A 16076-nucleotide genomic window follows, 5' to 3' on the forward strand; every position below is an offset into this window, starting at 1 on the left:
GTTTGCAGCCTTGCCTACATGTCACTACTGTACCAACACCTTTGCTTCCATTTTTTGTCCCTGCTTGCCCTTAACATTTTGTTCCTGCACATGGCAACAGTCATTCAGGTCACAAATGCCACATGATCACACTCACCCCCTCAGCCTCATCTTATTCCACAACGAACATGTAAAGCAGTCTTATGACTGGATGAGACCATTGGGCTGCCAGGGTCAGACTGGTACCCTGACTAGCAAACATTCTTGTTGACATTCACGTCATTTAAACTTCTCTCTGTCTTCCCATATTAATAACCCTTTTATGGAGGGCCGGTTTTAAAATGAAAATTTTCATGTAAAAATGGTTAAAAGATTGTTTCTCAGAAAAGAGAAAGGGAATAAAAGTATAATATAGTGGGTTTGATGCATTGAAGAGGTGAAGTAGTAGTGGACATCAGCTCTTTATTAGGCACAGCATTATGTAGGCTCCACTTCAAGGCTGAGGAACTGCGCCAACGGGGCCAACTATATACAGCTCAGGGTTCCCACACAAGCATGCTATTGGATCATTCAAACCAGCAGGGGGCCCATGATTGGAGCAGGGCAGCAGGGATTTGGATCCTGCTGCCCATTGCTCCCAAGTCCCCAAGCTCTGTTCTTATGGCACCAATAGGCTTCCCAATCCCCAAGTCCCAGTGGGGGATTCCCCAGTTTTACGGGCTTCCCCCTGCCCCCAGCCAGCTGGCCAGTGGGGGGGAAGCCCTGCCCCCACAGCCACCAGTACCTCTAGATCTCCTGCAGGTTTGGAAACAAGTCCAGTTTTAAAATGTGTTGTGCGCGTGGCTTTAAAGTTGAGCAGGAGGCAGGAAGTACTTCATGGGGAAGGGTCAGCAACAGCCTGTCCCTCCATTTGTTTTGCTTTCATTTCAGAGCAAGTAAGAATGTGTGTGTGTGTGTGAGAGAGAGAGAGAGAGAGAGCGCAGCGTAGCCCCTGTAATTTTCATTGTGGAGGAACCAGACCCAGTGTGAGAGAGAGGGAGAGTGTACTTTTCAGAAGTCTTTGTAGGGGAGGCAGTAATAGTGTGTGTCTGTCTCTGTGCTTGTTTTGCATTGTTTTCAGAGTCTTTGTATAGGAGCCTGTTTATGGGATGGAGGAAAACTCCACCTCTCTCTCTTTGAGCCAGTTTGGTGTAGTGGTTAAGTGTGCGGACTCTTATCTGGGAGAACCGGGTTTGATTCTCCACTCATCTAATGCTGGAACAAAGCAGAGCCTATCACAGGCTCTAAACAATGATTCCTCAAAGTAATGTTGAAGACTAAACCCATGTAGGTTTTCCATGTACAATAGAATGCAAGAACACACTCTCAATCAAAGCTGATGCATAATGTGTCATCTGAGCAGTAGACAAAACTAATGATACCAACCCAAATAGTACTGATACGTTCCACTGAACCCTGGTGGTAACTGTGCAGATAGAACATTTCATAATTTTATTTTTACCTTGGAGAGTCAGTTTGGTGTAGTGGTTAAGTGTGCGGACTCTTATCTGGGAGAACCGGGTTTGATTCCCCACTCCTCCACTTGCACCTGCTAGCATGGCCTTGGGTCAGCCATAGCTCTGGCAGAGGTTGTCCTTGAAAGGGCAGCTGCTGTGAGAGCCCTCTCCATCCCCACCCACCTCACAGGGTGTCTGTTGTGGGGGAGGAAGGTAAAGGAGATTGTGAGCTGCTCTGAGACTCTTCAGAGTGGAGGGCGGGATATAAATCCAATAACTTCTTTTTATTTGCCTGTGTTAGCCTGAAGATCAGTAGTTCCTGTGAGTAAAGCCCCAGGGAGATCACAAAAATACGAGCTTGCAAACTCTGTGCATTTTGGCTGCTTTTTGTGTGTTTACACTTTCATTTACTAGAATTGCAGCTATTGGGGGATGAGGAAATGATGACTATTAAGGTGAACTGCACTACTGTATTTTTATGCATTTATTTTGGAAATGGGAAAGTCTGGCTCTGCCCTAAAGTCTCCTGGCTCCACCTCCAAAGTCCCCTGGCTCCACTCCCAAAGTCCCCAGATATTTTCTGAATTAGACTTGGCAACCCTAGGCTCCAATGAGCCAGGCAGGAACACCCTATTCAGTCTTCACTTGAGTCTGCATACACAACAAAACAAAATAGAGGAAAGTCTGAAGGAGGCATTAAACCACACATTGACTCTGAAGAGCCCAGTTGGTTACCAGTCCTGATCCTCCAGTGGCTGCAGTTGCTGTTGTTGCCATGGAAAGCTCTTTCATTTGAATGAGGACAGCCAGTTACAAGCACTGACGATGGCCCTGCCTTCTTTCTGAGAAGCTTGACAGGCTCCAGAGGAAGAACTGGCAGTGGCAGGCATCATGGTGCCCATGAACAGGGCCTGGTTATCCTTACATCCAAAGAAAGGAGTCAACTCACCCCTGATTTATTGGTCCCTTTCCTGGATTGTGTTGTGGGTGCCTGGAAATTCAATTTCACAATCGTATAAGTATAGTGAAATCTGTTGTTATGGGCCTTTGGTTGAGGCTGAAGAGAGCCCGATTTCTATTAGAAATTGGTGTGATGATCACACTATCATCAAACAACTATAATATTTAATGCTTGATAATATAGCATGTATTATATAGTATTAACTCATATATGCTTGCATGATTAGGGCCAGAGCTAACTACTGTCATAAAGAAACAAAGACAAACTTCAGTTTGAAGCAGGGGTGGCCAAACTGCAGCTCATGAGCCACATGTAACTCTTTCACACTTATTGTGTGGCTCTCGAAGCCCCCACTGCCCTATCAGCTGGCTTGGAGAAGACATTTCTCTCTTTAAATCACTTAGCCAAGCCAGCCAGCAGCTTGGATAATGCTTTTAAAGTTGCTTTCTTTCCCTCCCTCCTTCCTTCCTTCCTTCCTTCCTTCCTTCCTTCCTTCCTTCCTTCCTTCCTTCCTTCCTTCCTTCCTTCCTTCCTTCCTTCCTTCCTGTCTTGCAGCTTTGAAACATCTGACATTCATATCTTTGTGGCTCTCATGTTAAGCAAGCCTGGCCACCCCTGGTCTGAAGCAACACTTAGTCTGACCAGCTGTATGCCAGGTGTTTCATGTTCAGGACTCTGCAGTGGACATCTAGGTGAACTTCAAGTTACAACATGTTTGAGGAGAATGTCTTTCTTGTGAACCAAGTAAGTTATATCTACTAAGAAAGGAATACATTAATTATTACTACTGGAAGGTACATGATATAGCCACTGCACTTACTTGAAAGAAAAACAGCCCTGAATGTAAGATGACCTTGTTAAAAATGTTATATGCACAAAAACGTTATTGAGCATGTATGGCTACCCCTTTTCTCTTTTTTTGATGGCATACTGGGAAGAAATCTTGTAGTCTTGCATTTAAGTAAATACTGTACATTGCTGAAACTATCTGAGTCTGATTAGTGTCTAGATGGGAGACTTTCTAGGATTCCTGTGTAAATTGTTTTGGTTCTATGAATTAATTAAAATGGAATATTGAAGAAATAAAAAGCTGGGTTGAGGAAGCAGTGAAAGGCAGGAACTCTTGGGGAGCTGGAGTTGCACTTCATTGATTCATAGAAGAAGCTCTGAAGAACATAGGGCCTGTGGAGCCATACTCCAGAAGTGTGCATTGTTGAAAGAGCAAGTATGTGTCATTGAGCTAAACTGTTAATTAAGTTAAACAATAAATATAATATAGTGGGTTCACTGCAAGGTTGCAGTGATCATAGCTCTCTTTATTAGTTACAGCATGGTAACAGCTGAACTAAAAGACTGCTGAACTGGGCCAACAGGGCCAACTATATACACGTAAGGTTCCGCGCTAGGACGCCATTGGATCATTCCAACTAGCAGGGGGCTCGTGACTGGAGCAGGGCAGGAGGGATTTGGATCCTACTGACTATTGTTCCTGAGTCCCCAAGCTCAGTCCTCAAGTCTCCAATGAGACAGCCACCCTACTCCCCCACCAAAGGCACCCCTTGTGCACTGAAAGTTCATCCCGGTGGGATGCGTAAACTGTAAAATCCGGGCTCACCCGACTGGTGGCCATCCCCTCCACACCAAGTCCTCTATGGGAGAGGATTCAGTGGTTTGATGACAGGTGAATGATGTCCTTTGCATGGACAGGCCAGTCTGGAGGGACTCAAAGAGGAGGATCTGGTGCGCTAGAGCAGGATCCGGGTCCCTCAATGGCAGAGGCAGGTGGCTCAGGGCATCTGCGTGGCCCATCACCACCTCCGGCTGGTACTGGAGGGCATATTAATATCCAGCCAGGAAAATGGACCACTGCAGGACCCGGGGCAAGAGCATCTGGGGCATCTGGCAGTTGGAGGCAAAGAGGCCAAGCAAGGGTTTATGGTCCGTCAGGATGGTGAAGGGCTGGCCATAGAGGTAATCATGAAACTTCTCCACCCCCACCACTATAGCTAGGCCCTCCTTTGCGCATAGCTGTGCTCTGGTTTCTGCAAAGTCCACGAGTAGTAAGCTACCGGGACCTCTCGGCCATCCGGCAGTACATGGGCCAGCACAGTGCCCACCTCATAGGGAGAGACAATGGGCAGCCACTTGTCATGAGCCCTGATGAGGAGGAGCTGGAAGGGTTAACAGAACTGGAAGAGTTGCCAGCCTCAGCTGAACAAACAGCAGCTGGCCCATCAACCACTCTCCAGGCACCAGTGTCAGCTGTTGACGATCAATCTCCTCCAAGCTCTCCTCTTCCCATCTCAAGAGTTCAAAGCAGGCTCCGGAAAGTGAAGACATGAGGCACGCCAATGCTTCAGATCTCTCAGCCCTGAGTTCTAGCAGAGTCACTGCCACCCAGGGAGCAGGCTGATTGAGACTCCCATATAGATCCCACCCACGACCTGGTAACCTTGTGGAAGCAACAAGTCTATTCTCTGGCTTGCATCCACTCTCCTTCCTGATCCTGACCTGCTTGATTTCCTTGGCACCTTTTGGCTTTTGTACATTGACTTCTGATTCCGGTTTGTGATTCTGCATTGGTGACTTGGCTCCTGCTTGACTTCCTGGACTTTGACCTTGGACTGACTTTGGACTCCTGCCTGCCTGCACCCTGAGAACGTGACACCGCTCATCAAAGTGCTCCAGCAAGCTATTTGAGGTTAGGAGATCGTTTACTGCCTTGAAGGCAGCGGCTTGCTGGCGGCTCCAAACCCAGGAAGCCCTCTTGTCCAACAGTCTGTGGAGAGGCTCGGCCACAGCTGCCTTGTGGGGAAGGAAGGCATGGTAACAGTTTAGGAGGCCAAGAAATGCTTGTAGCTCTGCCTTATTGGTGCGGGCCGGGGTGTCGCAGATGGCCCTGATCTTGTCCTGCACTGGGTGGATCCTGCTGGCATCTACTGTGAAGCCCAAAAAGTCTATACATGGAACCCCCAGGAGGCACTTCTCCCATTTTACCTTCAGCCCAGCCAAATTAAAGCATTGGAGCACAGTGTGGAGGTGGAAGGCGCACTCTTCCTTGGTAATGGCGGCGATCAGCACATCATCAAAGAATGGCTAGACCCCAGGGATGCCTTTTAAGAGAGAGTCTATTAGGTTCTGAAAAATCTCCGGGGCTACGCTGACCCCAAACTGTACATGCTGACCCTGAAAGTGCCCCTATGTGTGACAATAGTCTACACTTCTGCTGTGGCGTTGGCCACAGGAAGCTGTTGGTGGGCCTGGGTGAAGTTCAGTTTTCTAAAAATTTTGGCCCCCACTAGGGAGGCCAAGTCATGGCTGACCACCAGGACCAGATAGGTGTGATCCTGCAGCACCTTATTGATGGTGCATTTATAGTCCGCACAGATGCGGACACTGCCATTAGGCTTCACGGGGATCACAATGGGGGTCTCCCACCATGTGTTGTCTACCAGTTCTAGAACCCCTTGTGCCACGAGGCTATCTAGCTCCTCCTATATTTTTGGTTTTAAGGCAAAGGGGATGCGTCTGGCCTTGAGCCTTACGGGCTGCACTTCCGGGTTGAGCTGGAGGGACACGGGGGCCCAGTGTAAGTTTCCAGAGACTCATTGAAAACAGATGGAAACTCCACACAGACCCTTTGGAAATCCATGCCCGATGGGGCCTGATGAATGCCTGTCACACGGATCCCCAGTGGATCAAACCACGGCTGGCCCAGCAAGCTCACAAGGTTTCCTTCCATGACTAGCAGTGTCAGGGTTCTCTCATAAAACCCAAATTTGACCCAGACAAATGAGACCCCATGTACAGCCAACTTCTGTTTTTGAAAGTCCCAAACAACTTTCAGTGAGGGGTGCAAATGGGGTCCCCCCTTGGGGCATAGCTGCTTAAGATTCTTGGCCAAAATTACTATAAATGTAGCCCTCGAGTCTATCTCCATCCTACATGGAGCACCCTCTATGAACACAGTCGTTTTAAGCTTATCAGGTGAGGGCATTGATAGCTGGCATACCTGGCTGGCAGATGTGGTGAGGGAGTGCAGCTCCTCTACGATGGCAGCCTCATGGTATCTGCTATTTTGGTATAGGGCCAAGGAGCAGGACGACTTGGAATGGCAGACCCGTGCTGGATGGCCAGTCATCCCACACTGGTGACAGATGGCATCTCTGAATTTGCAGGATCTCTGTTTGTGGGACTCAGCACAGCTGGCTCAGGCCTTGTATGTCGATGGCTCCAATGCATGTGGAGGCTGGTGTCATGGGGCAGCTCTGTGTAGCTTGAGAGCGTTGTCGCCATCTGAGTCATCCAGTGCTGCAGTGGGTGGAAGCTGGTGCGCACTGGCTTTAGGTCGGTGGCCTTTGTCCTTACCCGCCTCTTTGGCTGCTGTGGCTATCTTGAGGGCCTTTTCCAGTGTCAGGTTGTCCTCTGCTACAATCTTCTGGTGAGTTTTCCCGTCGTGGAAGCCATGCATGAATTTCTCAAGCAGGACATTTTCCAAGCGGGCAGCGTATTCTGCTTTCACCACAATTTCACGCAAGAATATGAGGTAGTTGGTAGCAGACTCATTTGGCTGCTGATGCCTATCGAGGAATTGCAGCTGTCAGGTCAGGCGGGTCATCTGTAGAGCGAAATGACTAATCAGTGCCCTGATAATCTGCTTGAAGGAGGATGATTCAAGTGTGGTGGGTGCAACCAGGCTTTCGGCTAGCCTCAAGGTGATGATGTCGCAGATACTCAGCAGGATAGCTTTCTTCATCTCCTGGTCCTTGCCCTGGTTTCTGATTTTCTAGGCCATAAGGTAGTTTGACCCAGGATTCCCAAACCTCAGGATGAGCTGTGTTGAATTCGGGCAATGTTCCTGGAGCGGTAGCCATGTTGTCCAGTGGTGGCAATGTGATGTGCGGGGCTGGATGAGGAGAGCAGCAATGCATGGTATGGGGCTGGTTTCCGGGGCTTCTTGCTCACCAGGATCCCACCTTCATCACTACCATAATATAGTGGGTTCAATACAAGGAGGAGATGAGGTTGCAGTGATCCTAGCTCTCTTTATTAGTTACAGCATGGTAACAACTGAACTAGAAGACAGCTGAACTGGGCCAATGGGGCCAACTATATACACTTAAGGTTCCCGTGCTAGGACACCATTGGATCATTCCAGCTAGCAGGGGGCTCATGACTGGAGCAAGGCAGCAGGGATTTGGATCCTACTGCCCATTGTTCCTGAATCCCCAAGCTCAGTCCTCAAGGCTTCCATGAGCCAGGCAGGAACACTACTGATAACAGATACATTAGTCCACATACACAACAATAAAACATCCTTTTAGCTGAAAGTCTGATTAAAAGTGTTCTCAGTCATGGCTAGAAACAGCTCTTCCCAAGAAGAAAGCACAGCAAAACTAGAGGTTAATGTTACAGCACATTTAGTCACTTGTCATAGACATATGAAAGGGATGGGCTCACTTCAAAAATTTAACCTTGGCAGAAAATACATGTATAGTGGCAACAAATGAGGAGAACGGAATCATGGCATAAAGCATCAGAAGAACCCCCACTACCATTCCAACATCTGAAGATTAGTATAGACAAAAAGACAAGGATTTACAGGGGAGGATCTCATTTTCCTCTCCCCCACTTTTTCCACTTTCCCTTTCCTGAAAGCCCTCTTCTTTTGCCTGTTCATAGCTTCAGTAATCAGATTTAAGTATCCAAAGATTGGCTGACTTTTCTATTAAAATATAAGATTCTATTCTAAAGTGTGATAAAACATTATCTGTTTCATTCCAAGACATCTATTTATATATTTATACCCTGTTTTTCTCCACAACAGGTACATAAAGCTTACAACATGATTCTTCCCTCTTCCATTTTATCCTCACAATATCAATTCTGAGAGGTAGGTTAGTCACCCTGTAACGTACTCGAAGCGGAGACGAGAGTAGGGCAACATGGTTTATTAGGAGCACGTTGCAAGAGCCAGAACACGCGGGCCGGGTCCCGCTTATGTACAATCCCGGGTACAGCCTACTGGGTTGGTTGGGCCAATCCAGCCCCGTTGAACTTCCCGCCACAGCTGGAGATAGGCGGGGACAGTTGCCCCCCCCCCGTCGGGTCGCATGACATTTCTTGATACACTACACCCCTCCCCCCCTGGTTAATGTACAAAGTCCTGTAAGTATGCGGGGGGCCGGCGCTCCCGAGTGGACCGTCTGGGGGGTCCCGGTGGCGGCGGCGCGGCCGCCGAGGATGGTGCCTCGGTAGGTCCTGGAGTGGACGGGGGCGGCCCGTCCGGTTCCGCGGATCCCTCGGTTTCGGTCGGTTCCGGTACCTCCGGCGCCCGCATCACGGATGTTGGGATCGCGTCATCTAGGCGGTCTCCGTTAGGCTCCTCGCTGGATATAGCCTCGTCCGTGTCCGTGGGGGCCTCCGGAAGGGTGCGGCGCCTCAACTGATCAATGTGCCGCCGTAGTACCTGGCCCCCCTCCGTTGATATGTCGTAGTGGCGGGACCCGGTTACCCTCAGTACCCGCCCCGCCACCCAATCGGGGCCCCTTGCATAGTTTCGGGCGAAAACTGGGTCGCCCGCGAAGAAGCCCCGGGCGGCGTCTCGGACTTCGGGGCTCCCGCGGGTGTCTGAAGCCCGGTCGGGATGCAGCCGGTCCAGCCGGGTTATGAGTTTGCGTCCCATGAGGAGCTCAGCCGGGCTGACTCCTGTGACCGGGTTAGGGGTGATCCGATTATCGAAGAGGAACGCGGCCAGCCTGTGGTCCCAGTCCCCCTGTACAATTCGGCCGAGGGCCTCCTTTGTTGTGCGGACCATCCGCTCCGCCTGGCCGTTGGTGGCCGGATGGAAGGGAGCCGACCTTATGTGCCTGATCAGGTATCTTTGCAGGAACACCTGGAAGTCGGCTGAGGTGAAGGCGGCCCCGTTATCAGAGACTATGGTGTCCGGGATGCCATGTGTGCATAGGACCCTGCGCAGAGCTCTGATCGCGGCTGTGGACGAGGTGGACCCTACGGGGATGACCTCCAGCCATTTGGTGTAGGAGTCCACTATTATGATGAAGGTCTGCCCCTGGAATGGGCCCGCAAAGTCGATATGGAGTCTCGACCATGGTTTCCGGGTGGACTCCCACCTAGTGACGGGGGCGCTGGGCGGCTCGGGCCGGGATTCCTGGCAGGTCTGGCACCCGCGGACCCAGCCCTCGATCTCCCCGTCCATTCCCGGCCACCAGACGTAGCTCCTGGCCAGAGCCTTCATTCGCACTATGCCGGGATGAGTCTCGTGTAGGGATTCTAGAACACGCTTTTGGAGCGGAGGTGGAATCACTACCCTACTGCCCCAAAGTATGCAGCCCTTGTGTGCGGCTAATTCCTCCCTCCTCGCCTTGTAAGGCTTGAATTCTTCCCCCATGTTTCCCTCTGGCCACCCCCTCACCACCCAGTCGAGCACCCGTGCCAGTGTCTTGTGTTTCTGGGTGGCCTTGGCCACCTCCGTTGCGTGGAGGGGCGGCTCTGGGAGGCTCTCTATCATCATGACCTGGTGTGCGGGTGCGGGGTCCGGACCCGTCTCCGAAAGCGGCAAACGGCTAAGCGCATCCGCGTGTCCCATAGCCTTGCCGGCCCTATGAACCAGTGTGTACGTGTATGAGTTGAGGAATTGGTTCCACCTCAACACGCGCTGTGAGAGTATTTGGGGGGTTTGTCGGTCTGGGGCCAGTAGACCTAAGAGGGGCTTGTGGTCCGTGGCAATGGTGAACCTTCTCCCATATAGATACTCGTGGAACTTTCGGACCCCTGCCACGATGGCCAGGGCCTCTTTATCTATCTGCGCGTAGTTGCGCTCGGCTGAAGTGAGCGTGCGGGAGTAATATGCGACCGGTACCTCCCTCCCGTCCGGAAGCTGGTGCCCCAGGACTGCTCCCACCCCATACGGCGACGCATCGCAGGCCAGGATGACGGGGAGGGCCTCGTCAAAATGGTGGAGCACCGCATTGGACACCAGGACGTCCTTGACCGCCTGAAACGCCGCGGCCTGTCGTTTGCCCCAAACCCAAGGGGCTTTTTTGTCCAGCAGCCGGTGAAGGGGCTCCGCCAGGGCTGCCTTGTGGGGGAGGAAGGAGTGGTAAAAGTTGAGCACCCCCAAGAAGCTTTGGAGCTCCGCTTTACAAGTGGGAGCCGGGGCTTGCACGATGGCTCGGGTCTTTTCTTCCGTGGGGTGGATTCCTGCTGCGTCAACGGCGAACCCCAGAAACTCTACCCGTGGAACCCCCAGCAAGCATTTCTCTCTCTTGACCTTGAGCCCCGCTGCCTGGAACCGGCGGAGCACCTCTCTAAGGCGGTTGCCGAATTCCTCGGGGTCCGGGGCGGCGACTAAAACGTCGTCGAAAAACGGCTGGACTCCCGGGATCCCTTTAAGGAGAGCGTCCATTAGGCTCTGGAAAATCCCCGGAGCGACGCTAACCCCAAACTGAAGCCTCTTTACCCGGAAAGCCCCCCTGTGGGTCACGATCGTTTGGGCCTCCGCCGTCTTATTGTCTACTGGGAGCTGCTGGTAGGCCTGGGCCAGGTCTAGCTTCCCAAATATCCTAGCCCCCGCTAGGGCTGCCAGGACATGGCTCACCACCGGCACTGGATAGGGGTTGTCCTGTAGTGCCTTGTTTATGGTGCATTTATAATCGGCACAGATCCGCACCTCCCCGTTTGGCTTGATGGGGGTAACGATGGGGGTTTCCCAGGTGGCGTAGTCCACCGGCTCCAGGACGCCTTGTGCCGTGAGGCGGTCTAACTCTGCCTCGATCTTAGGTTTCAAGGCGAACGGAACCCTCCTGGCCTTGAGCCGAATCGGTCTGACCGTGGGGTCTAGGGGCAGGGAAATGGGCGGCCCCCGGTAGCTCCCTAGGGACCCATCGAATACCTCGGGGAATTCCTTGCAAATCTCCCCGAACCCCCGGGGCGTTATGGTCTGGCCCACCCCCTCCACGCGGATTCCCAAGGGTTTGAACCAGGCCAGACCTAGCAGGGTGGCCAGCTGGCGCTTAACCACCAGGATGTCCAGCGGGCCGTGGAAGGACCCCCGCTCGACTTGTACCCGCGCCCACCCCGCAATTTGCACCGGGTTCTTCTGGAAGTATGAAGTCTGCCGGCCGAAGTTGCAGCCGCTGGCGGGGACACAGTTCTCTTAGGGTTTCTTCCGCAATAAGGGAAATGGAGGACCCTGAGTCCACCTCCATTTGGCAGGGGTTCCCCTCTATCAGGACCGCCACTTTGATTTTATCGGGGGAATCGTGGGGCAAGTTCAGTACCTGTAGGGACGTGGAGTCTACCGCGTGGGACTCCGCGGACTCGTGGTACGTGGTCGGCTTCCTGCGGTTGGGCTTGGCTCGGCAAGCCCTGGCAATGTGGCCGGTCTTTCCGCAGCTCCTGCAGTCCCAGGTCCGGTATTGGCAGTCTCTCCGCTCGTGGGGGCCGCCGCAGCTGGCGCACTTGGTGGCCGGGGCTCTCTCCGACGCTGGTGGTCGGTCGGTCGCTCGGGGGCGTTGGGTCGCTCTGTTGGGTGGCCCGGCTGGGCGGCGTAGCTGATGGGCTTCCTCCTCCTCGGGGCCGTCTTGGTCCAGCTCTCCGTGGTGGGCAGCTTCCATCTTGGCCCGGGGAAACGTTCGTGCGGTTCGTTCCCATGCCACCGCTTCGCTGAAGGCGGCCTGGAGAGTAAGCTCTTCTTTGGCGAAGAGCTTCTGCTGGAGCCTCTCGTCGCGGAGGCCCCACGTGAATCTGTCCGCCAGGGCTTCCTCCAGTTGGGGGAGGTTGCAGTTCCCGGCGAGTTTACGGAGGGCCGCCAGGTAGTCTGCGGCGGACTCGCCCGCGATCTGGTCCCGTTTGTGGAACAGGAACCTGCGAGCCACCCGCGAAGGCTGTGGTGAGAAGTGTCCCGTGAGGAGTCGGATGATCTCGTCGTAGGATTTCTCTGCCAGACGGGCGGGTGCCGAGAGACCCTTGGCGATCTCGAACGTGGCAGGCCCGCAGACGCTCATGAGAACGTCCCTCTTCGCTCCGGCGTCAGTGATCTTGTTGGCCCGGAGGTAGAACTCGACCCGCTCCGCGTAGGACTCCCATCCCTCTGGATTGGTTGGGTCGAAGGGCTCGAGGTAGCCGGTGATTCCGCTTTGGTTGGCCATGATGGCGGCGACAGTCGCTTGTTGCCCAGATCTCCGTCGTAGCCGCTGCGGCTAGGATCCCATCCTCGTCGCCAGTGTAACGTACTCGAAGCGGAGACGAGAGTAGGGCAACATGGTTTATTAGGAGCACGTTGCAAGAGCCAGAACACGCGGGCCGGGTCCCGCTTATGTACAATCCCGGGTACAGCCTACTGGGTTGGTTGGGCCAATCCAGCCCCGTTGAACTTCCCGCCACAGCTGGAGATAGGCGGGGACAGTTGCCCCCCCCCGTCGGGTCGCATGACATTTCTTGATACACTACACACCCTAACCTTGATAGAGTAGGAATTGGAATGTGGGTCTCTTAGTTCCTCATCCAGCACTTTAGCAGATATTGCACATTGCATGAAGGAGAGGAAACAGTTTAAAATCATTGTGACAGTAGTGGACACATAGTATTACAGACTCATAAATAATATTAGTATTTTCTTCTAAATTATTATTGAGATCAAGACCAACAATTTTACTTTCATAATGTTCTTTTAATAAAACTAAAGTGATAGTTATTGGGGAGGACAAATAAATACATATGTTGTACAATGTTCTCCAGGGCTATTTTTGAGCAGGAATGTACAGGAACGCTGTTTCAGCTGGCTTGGTGTCAAGGGTGTGGCCTAATAAGCAAATGAGTTCCTGCTGAGCTTTTGCTATAAAAAAACCCTGTGTGAAACAATGGTAATGTTGGAGGTGTGGCCTAATATGCAAGTGAGTTCCTGCTGGGCTTTTTCTACAAAAAAAAGCCCTGATGTTCTCTCTATACTTAAAGGACATTTTTACTTCCAACAGCTTGCTGGCGCACTTTGATGAGCGGCTGCCAGTCGTTTTGGCCTGCGATGCATCACCATATGGGGCGGGGGCGGTCTTAGCTCACATGCTGCCACACAGCTGTGAGGTCCCGGTGGCCTACTATTCCCGAACCTTGCAAAAGCCAGAGTGCAACTATGCGGAGATTGACAAGGAGGGTCTGGCTATAGTTGCAGGGGTAAAGAAATTTCATGACTATTTGTACGGCTGGCCCTTTACAATACACACAGACCACAAGCCCTTGCTAGGACTGTTTGCCCCCGACCGCCAGACGCCGCAAATGCTTTCACCACGAGTCTTGCGGTGGTCCAACTTCCTTGCGGGGTACCAGTACAGACTGTGCCACCGACCGGGGAAGGCGATGGGCCATGCAGATGCGTTGAGCCGACTGTCGCTGCATTCCATGGACCCAGATCCTGCCCCAGCTTACCAGATCATGTTGTTGGGGTCCTTTCCGAACCGCCCAGTACACGCTACGAACATTGCCCGATGCTCCAGGAAATACAAGACCCTCTCGTGGGTTCTGGAATGAATTGTCGGTACACAAGGAGGGTCTGTTGTGGGGAAACAGGGTGGTGGTACCCCCAGTTTTAAGACAGCGGGTCCTCAATGCATTACACGAGACACACCCTGGTATTGTGCCCATGAAGGCACTCGCCCGCAGTTATGTCTGGTGGCCAGGGATCGATGAGGCCCACTGAGTCCTGGGTAGCTCGTTGCCAGCCATGCCAGGAGACTTGGCCAGCTCCGCCTAGAGTCCCAGGTCAACAGTGGGAACACACGAAATTTTGCGGGGCCCTTCCTGGGACAGGTATTCTTCTTGATCATAGATTCCCACTCCAAGTGGCTAGAGATAATCCCAGTAGCATCCACTTCCACCAGGGCGGCACTAGGGGCACTCTGAAGGGTTTTAGCTAGACACCCTTGTCTTGGACAATGGGACGGCATTCAATTCAGTCGAGTTCCAAGACTTTTGCTGCCAAAATATAATAAAGCATATAACCCTTCCATCCCGCCACAAACAGCCAAGCGGAGCAGATGGTGCGGGCTACCAAACAATTGCTCTGCCGCATCGACTAGGGCGACTGGGAAGCCCAACTAGCAGAATGCCTGCTTGCCCAGCACTAACCCCTAGTACGGTAACCGGCTGAAGCCCAGCGGAACTGCTCATGGGTAGGAGGCTTAACACATTACTAGACCACCTTCCTCCCGGACCAGGCCCCAAACCTACAGGAGGTACTGGAGACAGTCTGGGCTCCCAGAGGGTTCAACACAGGGGATCTGGTGTTTGCTAAAAACTTTAGAGGGGGAGCAGCATGGATAAGAACATAAGAGAAGCCATGTTGGATCAGGCCAACGGCCCATCAAGTCCAACACTCTGTGTCACACAGTGGCAAAAAATTTTATATACACACATACACTGTGGCTAATAGCCACTGATGGACCTGTGCTCCATATTTTTATCTAAACCCTTCTTGAAGGTGGCTATACTTGTGGCCGCCACCACCTCCTGTGGCAGTGAATTCCACATGTTAATCACCCTTTGGGTGAAGAAGTACTTCCTCTTATCCGTTTTAACCTGTCTGCTCAGCAATTTCATCGAATGCCCACGAGTTCTTGTATTGTGAGAAAGGGAGAAAAGTACTTCTTTCTCTACTTTCTCCATCCCATGCATTATCTTGTAAACCTCTATCATGTCACCCCGCAGTCGACGTTTCTCCAAGCTAAAGAGTCCCAAGCGTTTCAACCTTTCTTCATAGGGAAAGTGCTCCAGCCCTTTAATCATTCTAGTTGCCCTTCTCTGGACTTTCTCCAATGCTATAATATCCTTTTTGAGGTGTGGCGACCAGAACTGCACACAGTATTCCAAATGAGACCGCACCATCGATTTATACAGGGGCATTATGATACTGGCTGATTTGTTTTCAATTCCCTTCCTAATAATTCCCAGCATGGTGTTGGCCTTTTTTATTGCAAACGCACACTGTCTTGACATTTTCAGTGAGTTATCTACCACAACCCCAAGATCCCTCTCTTGGTCAGTCTCTGCCAGTTCACACCCCATCAACTTGTATTTGTAGCTGGGATTCTTGGGATACCGGCCTGAATCTCCAGGGTACTGGGGGCCGTAATGGAAGAGGTCACCTCAGAAGAGGGATTCAAAATGAGGCAACACATAGACCAGTTACGGCCCTGCGAGGTACCAGAGGGCAGGGTAGCAAGCCCCGATGCCTCACAGGCCAATAGTCCAGAGGTGGAGACGGAGGAAGCGACTGCCCCGGCAGCCACGGCTCAACAAACACCCGTGCTGCAAAGGGAATCGGAACATTCGACTGGGGCTGAGCATCAGGAAGACCCCGAACCATTGGCCGAGGCTACAATGCTATCGGGCCCCCAGCCCGCTGCACCCGAGGCCACAACCTCCCCGGCAGAACTCAGAACCCACTAGTGGCGCAAGCCCTACAGGGCTCCGTACAATAGAGCTTGCAAACGTAGGGGGGAGGAATGTTATGTATGTGCCTTAAACTATGTACTTCCTACTGGCTCATTGGAGCCAGGAAAGCTCGTCTCTGCAATGCTTTGAATATATTATAGCATTAGCGTGCAATTGGGCTTAGAAGCAGA

General features: G+C 52.2%; 1 protein-coding gene across 1 annotated transcript; it reads right to left on the reverse strand.

The window, feature by feature from the left end:
• Positions 1 to 6691: 6691 nt before the first annotated feature.
• Positions 6692 to 12584, reverse strand: LOC132568858 (uncharacterized protein K02A2.6-like; the record flags this gene model as incomplete). The annotated part of the gene is given in 6 exon segments (XM_060235047.1): positions 6692 to 7033; positions 9257 to 9869; positions 10029 to 10468; positions 10598 to 11576; positions 11578 to 11702; positions 12255 to 12584. Coding segments are annotated over 6 exon segments (2829 nt in total), but the record flags the coding sequence as incomplete, so codon positions are not given.
• Positions 12585 to 16076: the final 3492 nt, after the last annotated feature.

Source organism: Heteronotia binoei, chromosome 3 (assembly GCF_032191835.1).
Source record: "Heteronotia binoei isolate CCM8104 ecotype False Entrance Well chromosome 3, APGP_CSIRO_Hbin_v1, whole genome shotgun sequence".
In the NCBI taxonomy this organism is placed as follows: Eukaryota; Metazoa; Chordata; class Lepidosauria; order Squamata; family Gekkonidae; genus Heteronotia; species Heteronotia binoei.